The sequence below is a fragment of the Gavialis gangeticus genome, unplaced genomic scaffold, assembly GCF_001723915.1.
Source record: "Gavialis gangeticus isolate Ggan-Ray unplaced genomic scaffold, GavGan_comp1, whole genome shotgun sequence".
Taxonomy (NCBI): Eukaryota; Metazoa; Chordata; order Crocodylia; family Gavialidae; genus Gavialis; species Gavialis gangeticus.
Window position 1 is genome coordinate 43,718,739 of NW_017729032.1, and position 14,600 is coordinate 43,733,338.

Below are 14,600 nucleotides of genomic sequence, written 5' to 3' on the forward strand. Positions count from 1 at the left end.
CCCTTGCTGAGTGCACTCTTTACCATTCCCACCATTACAGGCCCAAATTTAGGTTGCTTTTCTTTCAATTAAGACACTTTGTACATTTAAAAAAACCCCTGTGTATTATTTGAGTTTGTAAGTAGAGAAAAGTTAAAAAGGAGCTATGTGTTAGCAAAGGGATTGATTCAGCAGAATGGAAAGCACAGTCCCTTGACTAGTTAGGTTGAATGAGTCCTGTGAAATAATTTCAAGGTGAAATTCATTTTAACCCTGAGGATCCACCAAGAGCCTATGCACTGAAGTCCCCACTTCAACCCACACTGACCAGCATTTCGTGAAAGCGCCTTCTACAGGTGTGAATGTCACTCTTCATGACTGGGGGAGTGGGTATCTGAGTCCTGATTACCCTTGTAACAGTGATAAACACAAGTAGCCAGGGGCTTGAGCTGGCTTCTCTCTCTCCACTGTAGTTCAGGGAGAGGAGGTGCTATTTTTAGTCATCTGGCATAAGAGTGCTGGAATGTTTTACTCCCTGAGATCAATCAGGGTAGAAGGACCTTCAATTTTAAAAGCAAACAAATGAACATGACTGATAATGAAGCTGCAAAGTAATCAGCAAAGATCTCTAGAGCACTTCTTGAGGAAGCTGTGTGCCTAAGGCTTTTAATACTCAGGAAAACAAAACAATACAACAAAATCAGTGGTTGTTTTTGCCAAGTCAGTGTCCAGGCACATTTTCAGAAGACTTTTAAGTGGGACAGCTGAAATAAAAGAGAACATCCATGCGTTTCCCTGTAATTATGCAATAAGTCATCAGCAAACACTAAGGCCCAAGCTCCGTCTGAAGTGCTCTTCTGTTGCCAAGTGCAGCTGAGGAAGGCAGGGAAACGACAGGCAAGAATCCTGCCTGCAGTGCTTGCTAGAGCCATCCCATCTTTCTCTCCATTGCACTAAGAAGCCATGCTATAGGCAGTACCAGTGACCTCTTTCTCAAGCAACAATGACTTCCAACATGTTCCTTTTGAAAGATGGTGGAGACATGTTGCCTTTAAAAGGCTTTCCACTGCTCTTGGGGCAGTGTTCTGCTCTTCCTACTCCCCCGGCACCACCACCTCTTTGGGGTTGCCACAGTCTTGCCCTAGATGGAGCAGTAGCTGCTTTGGGAACTGGCCTGTTCTCTTCTTTAATGGTAGTTACACTTTTCAAGACTCTGAGAGAACACAGTGAATATTTGTACATATCAATACCTATCAATAGCTTGCGAGTTTTACCTCAACCTAGTCTGTATTTGTCCTCTCCCTCTTTCTGTAGACCTTGCACGAGCACAAAGTGACTGATCAACAGGGCCAACAGCAGGATCATGCCTATGCAAACCAACCTATAATCTAAACTCATAAAACTATGATCAACCCTGTACTCCACTGCCACTGCATGCTTCCTCCAGTGAACAGAGTAAGGCTTTTGCTGTCACCCAGCATCTGGCAGAAAGTGTGCATGGACAGCCTTGTGCCTTCTGCTGGCTGCAGCCCCTCTGGCAGCTGGTGTTTTGTGCTTTGGTGGCACAGCTGCCAAGTGGAGCTGTGCCAAGCTGCCAGAAGTTCACGGATGTGTATGTATTCTGGTAGCTGCTCTCTGCCACCAGAAGTCCTTGAAAGGCAAAACGTGTCCTTTTGTTAATAACGTTTACTTTGCATTGTCTTTTACTCCAAATAATGCCTCAATGAAAATAATGCTTTCCTCCTTCTGGCCCTTGGACCAGCCCAACCTGCATTTTTTTTGTGGTTAAAATCAGGATTGTATTTCAAACTTCAGCTACCTTGGGTAACGCCAAGCACTTGCTATAATAAATGTATTTTACTTGCATAGGAAAATGAAGCAACCAGCCCAGCTACTAGGCATGACTGAAAATATTAAGTCTGAGAATATTGTAGACAACAAACAGTAACAATTAAATATATGTTACATCTTAAGCATTTTTTATCCTAAAGGGCTTCAAATACTTTAATATACTCTCACACTTCATTATGTATCTGGACGTGTACACTACTATTAACTGCCCTCAAACCAGCTAATGTACTTGACCCAGAGCAGAGGCTGACCAAAGCGCTGCCTCCCACCCCTCTAGAATATGGACACTGGCTAAACTTCAACCTCTGAAAAACAGACAATGAAAAGCGTGACCTTACTGCTTTACACTTTGGCATCAGAACTATTTATTTCTTGTCCTTAAGTACTTCACTTTGCGCTTGCTGGAGTGGGTGTTTAGTGGTAACCTCCATAGATAACGCTGCAGTGCAATTCCAGTTATAACATTCTTTTCTTACCCACTCATACTTTTCAGTAATAGTCACCTTTAAGGCTGAAATTTTCCATGCTTGGTCTCAGCTCAAAGGTGATTTTTTTCATTAGAAAGTTTGAACAAAGTCTATTCAGTCTTTTCCAACATTGGTGAAAGTAGACAATGTATTAGGGTGGGGAGTTCAACTCCCCAAATCCTCGTAGCAATCTTTTTTAAAAGCAGAGCAATAGTTAAAATGGCTAAATACTGAAACTTTTTCTGGACATTGTTCCTGGTAAAGACTAAGGCACTTGTTTCCTTTGACAAAACAAACAGCTTTTGATTAAAGTTCTATGAATATTTAGTAATAGTCTACTGGGTATGCAGTATTTTCATTTCTTTTCCCTTTGCTAAAGTTTACCTTTCACCTATTCCTCTTTGCTACTCATGTATACAGGATGCAAATTCTCCTCTCCTCTCCCCTGAGGTGGGGGCGGTAAAGTAGGAACCTGGGCCAGAGAGACTGCTGAAGTCATTAGGCTGTAGGAGTTGTCGTGGAGCAGTTCTCCTACTGTGCAGTTAGGAGGGAAGATTCCTTCTCCTTTCTCCTCTGGAGACCCTACAGCCCAGCATCGTTATTATGCCACAATAACTCAGGATTAGGCACAGGGAAGCAAATTCTCCCCTTCAACTGTAGCTGTGATGTCCTCGTTCCCCTCGCCTCCCTCACCCCCAAAAAATTACCTGATGAGAATAATTAGGATGTGAGGCAATACTGTACTGCAGAGGGAGCAAGTAGAAAAGCTTGCTAGGTTGGCACAAACTGCCAGTTGAAGATTCAGTGTTTATCTTTGCAAATGCTAGGGCCACTCTTCTGTGATGCTCTTCAACTCAGAACAAACTTGAACCCTGGTTATAAATGCACTGTGCGTGAGGACTAGAAACGCCGGAAATTAACAATATTTATTAAATGAGGAAATAACTGCTGTGACTCTTTACTGATATCTGGAAAAAAACAGGGCAGAGTAAAACAAAATAAGCATTTTCCATGGACTGTAGATGGACATTTGCCATATGGAATCAGAAAGAGTTTTACTCAGAAAAAAGCTCTGATATAATTTTATGTGCATTTTGCTAGTAAAAAGTGTCTAATATCTTTTTACTAGGAAAACTAGGAGGAACAAACCTATAAATATGCCAGTCACTTTGTTGTGTATGCTGATGGAGAAGTCTTGCCTTCCCTTCCCAGAAATGGTGCAAAGAACATCTGGAAAATTTGATAAAAACCCCCAAAACCTCAAAAAAGAAAACAAGCCACTCTCTTTTGTAGCCTGATTTTAGGTTTGGCTACATGAGCCGCGCCAGATTCTGATCATGCATGGAGTTATGCATGTTTAGAGGAAAGCCACTGAAGTCACAGTGCAAACGAGATTCAGATATAGTCTACCCCATGCAGTGCCATTTACCAGATTAGAACATGGAAGACATATTTTTTAAAATAGCCTTCACCTCTTTCAGTGATACCTGCCTATGTGAAATGACTTGCTGACATGGTCTCCCTCACTTACATGGATGTAATTTGAAATGCACCAGATCAGAACAAAGGAACAAAGTCCTCTGAAATATGAGGACAACTTGCTTCTCTCGAGTCCTGTAGAAAAGTTCTCCACTGTCCCCAGGATCAGGCCCTTACATTTGCTTAAAAATTAAAAAAAAACCCAACCTGTTTTAGTTATTCTATTCCTCCCTCTGAGTTTGAAGGACTTAAAGCATTAGACTACAGCACTCAGGCAGGGGCCCAAGCCAGATTTCCCTTATTCTTCTTTTTCTTCTCTCAAGGGGCCTATTGAAGGAGCAAGCCTTCACGAGTGCCTGTGTCAGCTGTCTGATCACTGATGGGGTCACACAGCTATTGAAATGACTAGATAGGCATCTGTATTCATGGACCAAGTAAAACTGAAGGGAAGATAAATAAGATAGCTTGCTTTAAGGGGGGGAAGCTAGTCATGCAGCTCTTTGTACCAGAGCAACAGAGTAAGTTAGACTCAGTGAAAAGCACTTAAATGAAAGGGAATCTCAACCACAACGTGGCTCCTTGTTGGGGAGAGACAGTGAGGAGACTGTGAGGATCTGCTCCTCAGACTACATTGAAAAAAAAATAGGCTGTTTTTTTCCTATCCAATGATAAAAATAGCTGACATAGGCTTTAATGCAAATGTAAAGAGAGTTTAAATTATAGGATGCAAAAAAAGCATATAGAAAATCTTACACAAAAGACCATGACATTGTTCCTTTATTCCACAGGTCTATACCCCATTGAGTCAAAAACCTGATTTAGCCTATTCCCATATTATTTTACCAAAAGACTAATGTGGCTTCGTAAAACCATCTTCAATGATTTGGGAGAAATGCCTTCATTTATCTAAATGATGTGGACACTTCTTAGTTATACCCCAAGCAGGCCCTTCAGTTCCTTGTAAAGTACGGAGAAAATTGTAAAAGCAGCACCACTATTCAGTATAAAATAACAATCTTCTAACTCTGTCCTCAGCTCTCCATTAAAAAAAAAACTCTAAAGGGAGTTCTCAGTGGCAATTCTGAGACACAGAAACCCTCTTAAATAGAAAAATCCACCTTCACAAAGCAATGGGCTGTACTGCTTTATTCTCAGCCTATTAGTAGGGCATTGTGGTAATAAACTGACACGGATTTCCAAGGTAATGTTCTCTTTTGTCCTTAATCAGCCTTTACTCAGACTCAACTCCTGCTGACTTCAATAAGTGGTTAGACTGAATGAAAGCTGAACAAGAAACTTAAATTTTGGCCTTTATGAGTCATGATTTGGTTATAAACATTTTTAGTGCAAAAACTTTCCCCAGTTCTTTTCAGGGTTCCTTAATGCATACAGATCTGTCCCAAATGCATTTGTTTTCTTTGTGTAAATCTTGCAAGTTAACATGATCACTCAGTTCCTCTGGTCAGGTGCCTCCACATGTCCATGTTTGCTTTGGCATGTAAACCGTCCATCTCGCCTCCTCAAACTCATGTAAATTTAGTGCTAAATTCTGCCCTTTGTTACAAAAGTGTGCCAGGGGGCCTTTTCTTTTCCCACACCAAAGTTCACTGATATTGCAGCTGGGCTGGATTCCAGCCCAGAACTCTCCTGAGTGCCAGGTTTCGGAGTGGCTAACGAGCCAGTGGACTCACCAATGGTATCTTGTGAGCATAGCAAAGCACCCACCCCACTGCATGCAAAGGGGTCAAGATTGGGAAGATGTTTTTCCTTGTTCCCATAAATTGTCACCAGTTTCAACAACTCTAATGATAATTGGTGCTTTTCCTTAAATCCCAGCTCCTGGAGTCATGTGACTGCAAAATAATTTCAGTTTTCATTAAACACACATGCGTATGTCTCTACTCGTAACTGAGTAGAGAAGCTGAAATGTGAGTTCCAAAGGTTTGAAATACAGCATACAAAGCAAAAACAAATTTGAAAATGCAGTCAAAAATCACTGCTTTTTTTCCCAAATGCAATTATTTTGATGACACATGATACTCATTAGTTTCGGCTGCTTGGAGCTCGCACCACTGCTATTTCCCCCTTGCACGGCAGAGTACTAGACATACCTATCCCAACCTGGCTCTACCCTCTGGGACTCACCTGCACCTCACTATACTGGCGAGGAAAGGCAAGACTTGGCCATTGATTTGTACAATAAAAATAAAAAACCTTTATATCAGACAGGGTTGAAATTCAGCAGAGTTTAATTTAATTTAACTAGTCCTAGTGGAAATTGTTTATTTTTCATTCATCTAAAAAAATTATAACAGTTTTGATCAAGTGCAGTCACTAACAAAGGGGTATTCTGATTTCGGCAGTATGGGTAACTCACATTGGCACTGCCTAGAGACTTGAGCCCTTAACCACAGCCAAAGTATGGCCTAGGGCTAGGCCCTAGGGTACCATAGTGCCTGGCTTTTAAGCAACATAACCAATCCATATGACTACTGAAGACAATTTGTACCCTGCTGTTTAAATCCAGATGTGCTCATTACCTTCTGGGGTCTCTGAATCACCCTCCTTTAGGCAGGAGAGTTTGTAATATCCAAAATTTGCATCCCATTCTCATGTAAGTGTTCCTATGAACAGTCCTGGATTTTGAAGGCTGTCTCAGAGTCCTGGCTGACTGGTGAAAATTGAATCAGAAGTCCTGGAATCGCAAGGGTGAGGCAGAGCTGGGTGGAGAGGCAGAGCAGCATAGTGCACTAGCCAGGCGAGCGGGCAGGCACCACTGCTGCTGAGCAGAAGCAAAGCTAGCAGACTGGAGCTGTGCCCAGCCCAGCTCCAGCAGTGCTGGAGGCAGGAGGAGCCAGGCCCAGCAGATATGTGTTAGGTGGCACCTGCTTCAGCAGTGTCTGCCTGCCCACCAGCCTGGCACACCATGCCGCTCTGCCTCTCTGCCAGACTGTGCCTCTGCCTGTCTGCCTTTGCCTTCTGCAGCACAGTTGACTTGGGGTGGAGGGGAGGGACAGTGTCCCAGATTTCCTTAAAGATAATATGGTTACCCTAGTGATAAAGCTAATTAGCTCTGTAAGTCTCTCTCTTATCTTTAATGGGGTGTGAAGTATTTTGTTATACTTTTTTTGCAAAAGACACTATACAAAAATAGTGTATACCACAAGGGACAAGGAAAGAAGATCCTGCTGACAGCCAGTTTATCTCCCAGCACTGCCTGGACAAAGCAAACACCAAGTGGGCATGTTTTAAGGAACACTTCCAACAAGCACTAACATTTTACTTAGAGGGGACCAGTAGCCCTGTGAAGTTTTAATATAGGTTTACCCTTCTCATTAGAAACAAGTGGACTCTGGTTACTCACTTCCCTTCCTAGGTAGTTTCAAAGTAAATATGAATATCATAGCTATCAGTGGGGGCACCCAGCAGGAGGAAGCAAAGGGAAAAATATCCCAGCATGCCTGATTCTCAGCAGCCCTCACAAGATTAAAATTATATATATAATTCTCTCTCTGTCTCTGAACAGGCAGATCCTCAGCTCCAGAAAATTCCCAGTTCACCCACTTACCCGTCCATCTCTAAGGGACAGGCACATGATTTCAAGCAGGTGTGAAAGAGCCAGGAGACAAACAAAAGAGATAAAAGACAGAACAATTCTGAGGAGTGCTCAGGAGGCCACATCATAAGCATGACACGCCAACCTCTCACAGGCTGAGGCGCTCCACCATTATCTAGTTCACAGATGGACCACCCAGAAAATCTGGGAGCAATTAGGAGGGAGAAAAAACAAATGCATGGGGGGGAGGGAAGGAGAGATTCCTTACATCATCTCCAAGCAAGCGTTTCGAGAATGAAGTGAATCTATACGAAGAAGGAATGCAGATGAAAGAGTTTGCAGTGAAAATGTAATAAAATAAAGGCAAAGAAAACATGAAGCATACAAAAGAATTATAACACGGCCATTAAATTTACAGAAAACCATGACAGCGTGTAAACATAAATGAGGAAGCTGATCAAGTTCTAAGAGGCACATACATGCACATGTTAAGGGCTTAGCACACTAAATGCCTCTTCATGACTGCTAATGGTATTTCAATCTGCCTTTCCAACCCAGGGATTCATTATGCGAGGAAAACACATTTCCTTTCCTCCCTCTCAGTGTCAATAATAGGCAGTTAATATTGTCAGTAAAAAATGTAAACATCATGAAGCAACATAAACACAACTGCACATACTGCACAAATATGAGAACCACCATAACAGCTGGGAGGGGGGGGGCGGGGAAGGGAACTTATGCTAACAGTCCCTAGATGAACGTCTGGAAGCCATGCATTCTCAGGTGACTGTTTCATTTAACTGGACCAACAGTCTGGTAAGCCTCTTGATCAGGAGTTCACAGCTTTAATGTATGTCTTTACACATATTTTTGCCTGGAGGTCATTTTCGTTAGGTGCCTAATTTTAGACATTCAGGTTTCAGATTTGGCCTGAGTTTATTCTGTAGCACAGATTTTGTGGGTCATATTTGTTGTAAATTACCATAGGTGTAATCTATGTACACTTACAAATAAAAGTATACACTTGCAGCACATAGAAGAAATAGGGCAAAAAACACCTCACTTCATAAAAAATGACCCCAAACATTTGAGGTTCGATCCATTTATTTTGTACTATTTTTATCTGCAACCTAGTCCCTGTGAAGCGAGATCTGTGCATATGTTTTAACAAACATGTTCAAATTCACACTAACAACCAAAACTTTTTCAGTTTTAGTCATCACAACAAATTCATTCCTTAGTAACTTGCAACTTAGCAAGCACTATCTGTAGGGAAAATTAAGCTGAAAATTCACTATCCAGCTTGTCTGGGCACCAGCTACAATATGGCAATTAGTTTACCTTAGAGTAGACATCAAAGACTCAAAGGATGACCCTGCCCTACAAGACTGAAATCTTTTTAAAAGCCCCATTCCACTCAGTTTGCTAGTTTATAAGGTTTGCTAAAATCCTGTTTAATGATCATGTAGTTTCTTAGCAGGTCATGTGGTGCCATATTGTTTAAGGAACACAAGAGTTAGTTATAAAACCTTTTTGAACTCAGGGAGCTTTCCGATTTGCTGAGGCAGAGCCACATTCTAAGAAGGTAAATGAAACTGTCTGATGCTAAAGCCACCCTATGATTTTCTTCAGCTTCTTTCACACCAGACAAAGGTTCCCACACAACACATATGCTCCTTCACAATGAAGGATTCAATAACAGCAATACGTTCAAGTCCATATGGTGCAGAAGAAGCAGAACGAGAAGCTGAGAAACCTGCAATCGTACCCCTGTCAATTACAGGGGAAAGCGAGAGCATGAGGTGAGCCTAGCTGAGCCAGGTATGCGCACGCCATCTTTTCTCTTTTCCATCCCTTCTTTTAAGAGCTGGTATAACTCTCTTTGCATCCTCGGTCACTTAACTGTCTTCCCCATATGAACATGCAGCTTCAATTTAAAGCAGACCAGCTCAGTGGCCAAGTGGTAGTGTGAGAAGCTACCAGACAGGAAATTTGGCTTGGACTCTCAAATTTGGCTTAACTCAGGAGAAATGCAGAGGAAAAGATTAATTTCAAAAAGAAAAAAAGAAAAAGAAAAAAGAGGATGACGGACAAAACTTAGGGGAAACAGAATTAGGTTTGAATGAAAAAAGAAATGGAGGGAAACAGCGTGGAAGGAGTCTGTTCTTTAAATTAGGATGGAATTGTCCCACCTCTTTCCATTAGTGTCACGAAGCATAGCTTTCCCCAGCTCTCTGGACTTTGTTTCCAACTCCTGAACCTGTTCCAGCAGCGTTTTATTGTAGGTATGCTTTGCCCTGTATCACAAGGAAAAGATTAAAAAAAGTGCATGAAGATTTGTACAGTTGTAAAAAAAAACAATTATCCACCTCTGATAAAAGAGGCACACACAGAGCCTTTGTTTTGGAAACATTTGGGAAAGAGGGTATTGTGAGAGTGCATAAGCATGACAATTAGTGCAAGTTCATAGTATCCGAGTAATGCTACATGAAAAGTGCAGAAACGAAAGCCTACAAATTTAATATAATCTGCCTGCTCTAACAGAACACACTGTCTGTGTTAAAAACTAACCAACTGGCAGAACTGCTGGACTATGGAGACCTGACACCATTGCCATGGGACTGATCAAGACCCGGTCATTCAAACAAAAGAGCAGGGATTCACTGAATATTCATAGAAGTAAAACATGATTCCATTCTGTCCTTTGAGCCATACATTGCAGTGCTCTGAAAGCCTGATGAGAGTCTCTGATAATCGTTGCTATTTAAACCTTCTCATTTTTCAGTTATAAATATTTTCAGTTTTGCAGGACTTGTAAAGGTGTTTCACTCCCCACCCTTCTTCCAAAAAGACAGTAACGAGCCTGCCTGTATTCTTTTTCCTTAGTTTTGGCAGGCAGAAAGCAATTTATGTACCACAGAGATAACTTGGAATTTATACCAGCAAGGCTTATGTCTCTTGAGTCAAGAGACTTGGGCCTTTCAGGTCTCATTTCCCCCACCATTCCCTGATTTCAGAGGTATTGCTCCTGATTTGCACTGGTGTAAGGGAGGGGAGAATCCAGCACTCTATCCCCCGATTCTCAAAGCAATAAGCAAAATCTAGGGATATTTCTCAAACAGGCAGTTTTCTAATAGCTTTTTCCTTTGTGCTGTTTAACCGAGGAAAAGGATCCCAGGAGATAATATTGATTTGCATGCGACTGCACAATAAGCTTGGAAGCAAAATGGAGCCAAGTCAACTGAGACACCAGCATAGACTTAATAGAGAGATAAAGTATTTGCTTCTCTGTTTTAAAATGATATGCTCCAATTCCAGAGATGACAAAGACTTTCTATACAGACAGACATTGTTGAAATTTCCATTCAATAATCTAAAACACAATAGTAATCTGTCTCCATTATGGAGAGGCACCTACTAGAGAACAACTGGTTAGAAATGAAGTGTAGAAGAAGCTGGCAATAAAAGGACATTAGCGTAGTATCCAATGGATACATGTCTTTATACATACTCAAACAGTATTGTTCTCCCTGTACCAAATACCCTGTCTCTGTATACTTTAAGACAGAAGTATACTTGGACAAAAAAAGCAGGGGATGAGGCCTAAGACTCAGGTGGGAACACAGATGCATCTTGACAGGGAATGAACACAGAGTAGCAAAAACATTCTAAAAACTGTACTGGTTTCAAGTATGTTACATTACCTAGAACTGCACAAAAATGTAGAGTCAAGTTACAACTACTTAGACTAATGGTTAGACTCTGTCTCCTCTTTGAGAACTGAAACTACAGACATTTTTTTTTTTAGGAGATAAAGCCTGCCTTAAGCTTTGGGCTATTAACTCTTATAATCTTTCCAACTGACTTTCCCATTCTTCTTAATTTGAACAAATGCATTAACATTGGGGTTGGTAACCTACAGCTCGTGCACTGGATCTGACCCACAGAACCCCTGGATCTGGCCTGTAGATGTGGGGCTTCAACAACATTTGGTGGCAGGGGGTTTGGCTGTGGATGCTCTCTCTATGCTGGCCTGCCTGCTTCTGACTAGGGGGTGGTCACTCCAGCCCTCAGGAAAACAGATTGAAATGCTGAATTTGAACTCATCTCTTACTTTTAAAAGAGGCCATATCTAAAACTGTAGACGTGAGCATTTTTAAATTTTAGGAAATTTTGAAATTTGAAGTTTGGAAGTTAAATTTAAGTTTGAAACTTTTAAAATCTTCCAGAAACTGCTTTTATATAGAAGGAAACATGGAAAGATACAAGTTATCCTATCTCTCCTAAGACTCCTTGTTCATCTCTAAGCTGCCAAGCAGCATAAGAGATTAAAGAGCTGTATTTCTTTTCCCTTCCACAGTGAACACTGAATCCAAAATATAAACAGAAGAGAATCTTACAACAGATAGTCCAATTAGTGAGATGCTGTTAAGCAGGTAATGCACTGAGCTATTTCACCGTGTGGATAAATATTGTTGCCATAAAGTCTGGGAATAGTAAAGTTATTTTTAAGCAGTCTGAAAAGATAGAATGTGTGTGCACTGCACCACAGCTGAATATTCAGAAACTAATGATAAACAGCATGTAATTTTCTTACCACCCAGTAATTTCTTGAGTTGACACAATGGCTTCACTGAAAGAGAGGCTGTAACTCTGGTAATTAGGGGATGTTTACACTGTGTCCCTGCTGCTGGCAGGGGGTCCCACTCTTGAGCAGGCCCTCCTCTCTTGCTCATATTGCATATACCAAAGCCAGAAACATGGTGGGGAAGTTGCTCTGGGGGCACCTCATGGAACTACCCTCAAGCATGCTAGAGCCAGAGGCCCTGAAAGAAGCCCCCTTTCTGGACTTGGTGCATATGAGCTGGGACAGGCTGGTGGCGAGTATTGAGGATAGGTGCCAGAGGCAGTGCCAGGGATGCACATCCAGACATACACTGAGTATCTGTACTAATAGTAACTTGTCCATGTGTTTCCCAATGAAGAATGATACATTATGGCATTTTTACTTGCCTAATGCATGAGCCTACTCCTACTGAATGCAATGGCAAACAGCCGGTGGACTGCAGGGAGAAGGATTAGATACTTTTCATAACACTTTGTTTCAGAACAGCACATACTAACTTTGAAACACAAGAAGAAATGTACAAGTCTCCAGTTGTGCCTTGCATTTTACAATACATCTGAGATATGTACCTTCCACTAAAATTCTCACAAGCAAACTAAGAAAGTACGGGTTGGATGGATGGACTGTAAGGAGGATAGAAAACTGACTGGATCATTGGGTCAGAGGGTAGCAGTCAATGGTTCCCTGTCTTGTTAGCAGTTGATATCAAATGGAGTATCCCAGGGGTGGGTCCTGAGACCAGTTTAGTTCAATATCTTCATCAATGACCTGGAAGATGGGAAGGAGTGCACCCGCAACAAGTTCACAGATGACACCAAGCTGTGTGGATACGCTGAAGGGTAGGGCTAGGATTCAGAGAGATCTCAACAAATTGGGCCAAAAGAAATCTCATGAGGTTCAGTAAGGACAAGTGCAAAGTCCTGCACTTAGGACAGAACAATGTCATGCACGGTACAGTCTGGGGGCTGATTGGCTGGGCAGCAACTCTGCAGAAAAGGACCCAGGGGTTACAGTGGACAATAAGTTGAAAATGAGCCAAAGGTGTGCCCTTGTTGCCAAGGAGGCTAATGGCATACTGGGCTGCAGTAGCAGGAACACTGCAAGCAGACTGAAGGAAATAATTATTCCCCTCTATTCAGCACTGGGAAGGCCACATCTGGAGTGCTGTGTCCAGTTTTGGGTCCACCACTACAGAAAGGACATTGAGAAATTAGACAAAGTCTAGTGGAGGGCAAGAAAAAAGGTTAGGGGGCTGGGACACATGACTTATAGGGAGAGGCGGTGTGAACTGGGCTTATTTAGTCTGGAGAAGAGAAGACTGAGGGGGGGATTTAACAGCAGCCTTCAACTACCTGAAGAGAGGTTTCAAAGAGGATGGAGCTGGACTGTTCTCAGTGGTGGCAAATGACAGAACAAGGAGCAATGGTCTCAATTTGCATCAAGGACAGCTTAAATTAGGTATTAGGAAAAGCTCTCTCACAAGGAGGGTAGTAAAACACTGGAGCAGGTTACCTAGAGGCGGTGGAATCTCCTTCCTTGGAGGCCCCGCACATCCAGCTAAACAATGCTCTGGGTGGGGTGATCTAGTTGGGGCTGGTCCCGCTTTGAGCAGCGGGTTGGACTAGATGACCTCCTGAGGTCCCTTCCAACCCTAATTTTCTATGATTCTAATTATAAAATTGTCCATGTAATCTTATTGGTTAGCTCAGGGCTGTGCAAAATACAGCCAGTGGGCCAAATCTGGCCCACCAACCGACTGGATCTGGCCCTTGGGCAGGCGCCCACCAATTGACTGCATCTGACCCGCAGCTGCTCTCATGGCACTCTCCATAGGGCCGAGCCCCACCCACTTCTGCGCAGGGTATCCTGTGCCGTATTCCCACCCACTCCTGACCCTAGCCAGTGCACACAGCTTCCTGGCTGATCTGTTCCCAGTGCAGCTGCAGCTGCCCAGGTACTGTTTGGCTCCCCTTCCTCTAGCAGCTCCTTCTCTTCCTGCCCCTGCTACATTGCTCTGGGCAGCAGATAGTGTGAGGAAGTGACAGTGGCTATGGGGATGCATGCTGGGCACCACATATCCAGCCAGGCAGAGGGGCAGGGGGAAAGATGCAGCCAGGTAGCTTCTGCCCTAGTATGAGGGGCTCCAGCTCCCAGCCACCTTCCGCCCACTCTGCCTGCTTGGCATGATGAGCAGGCCCCTGTGGGCAGCCGAATGTGTGGAAGGTGGCTGAGAGCTGAAGCCCCGTGTGTTAGGGCAGGAGCTGTCCATCTGCAGCTTCCCCCCACACCTGGCTAGGCACATGGTGTGGCAGAAAGCCACCTTGGTTTCTCCCCAAAAAATCTCTGCCCTGTGACACTGTGATTTAAATCTCTGTGCTGTGACCATTCAATTAGGATGGGCCCAGCACACAGGGGACCACACCCTCAGCCTGTCTCTTTAGGGAACTGGAGCTGGCTGCATTCCTGAGGGAGGGGGGAAACCTGCTCCCTCTGCCTACGTGACTTGCATCACTTACCTGGGTAAGGGGTTTCTACCTGGGGAGCTGGAATCTGCCCGGTAACAGGTGATGCATTTCAGATTGGTTGGCTGACAGCCAACTGGGGCTGACCTCCGCTGGCCCAGGTGAATGAGGTCACAGGG

The 14,600-nt window shown here is 43.1% G+C and overlaps 1 protein-coding gene across 2 annotated transcripts in view; it reads right to left on the reverse strand.

Moving 5' to 3' along the window:
- The window catches only part of ATP8A2 (ATPase phospholipid transporting 8A2), a 638,305-nt gene that overhangs the window by 18,627 nt on the left and 605,078 nt on the right, over positions 1 to 14,600 (reverse strand). For both annotated transcript variants that reach the window (XM_019525447.1, XM_019525446.1), the window contains one exon: positions 9,525 to 9,629. In XM_019525447.1, coding sequence (XP_019380992.1) covers positions 9,525 to 9,629 — 105 coding nt within the window. The remainder of the gene's footprint in view (positions 1 to 9,524; positions 9,630 to 14,600) is intronic.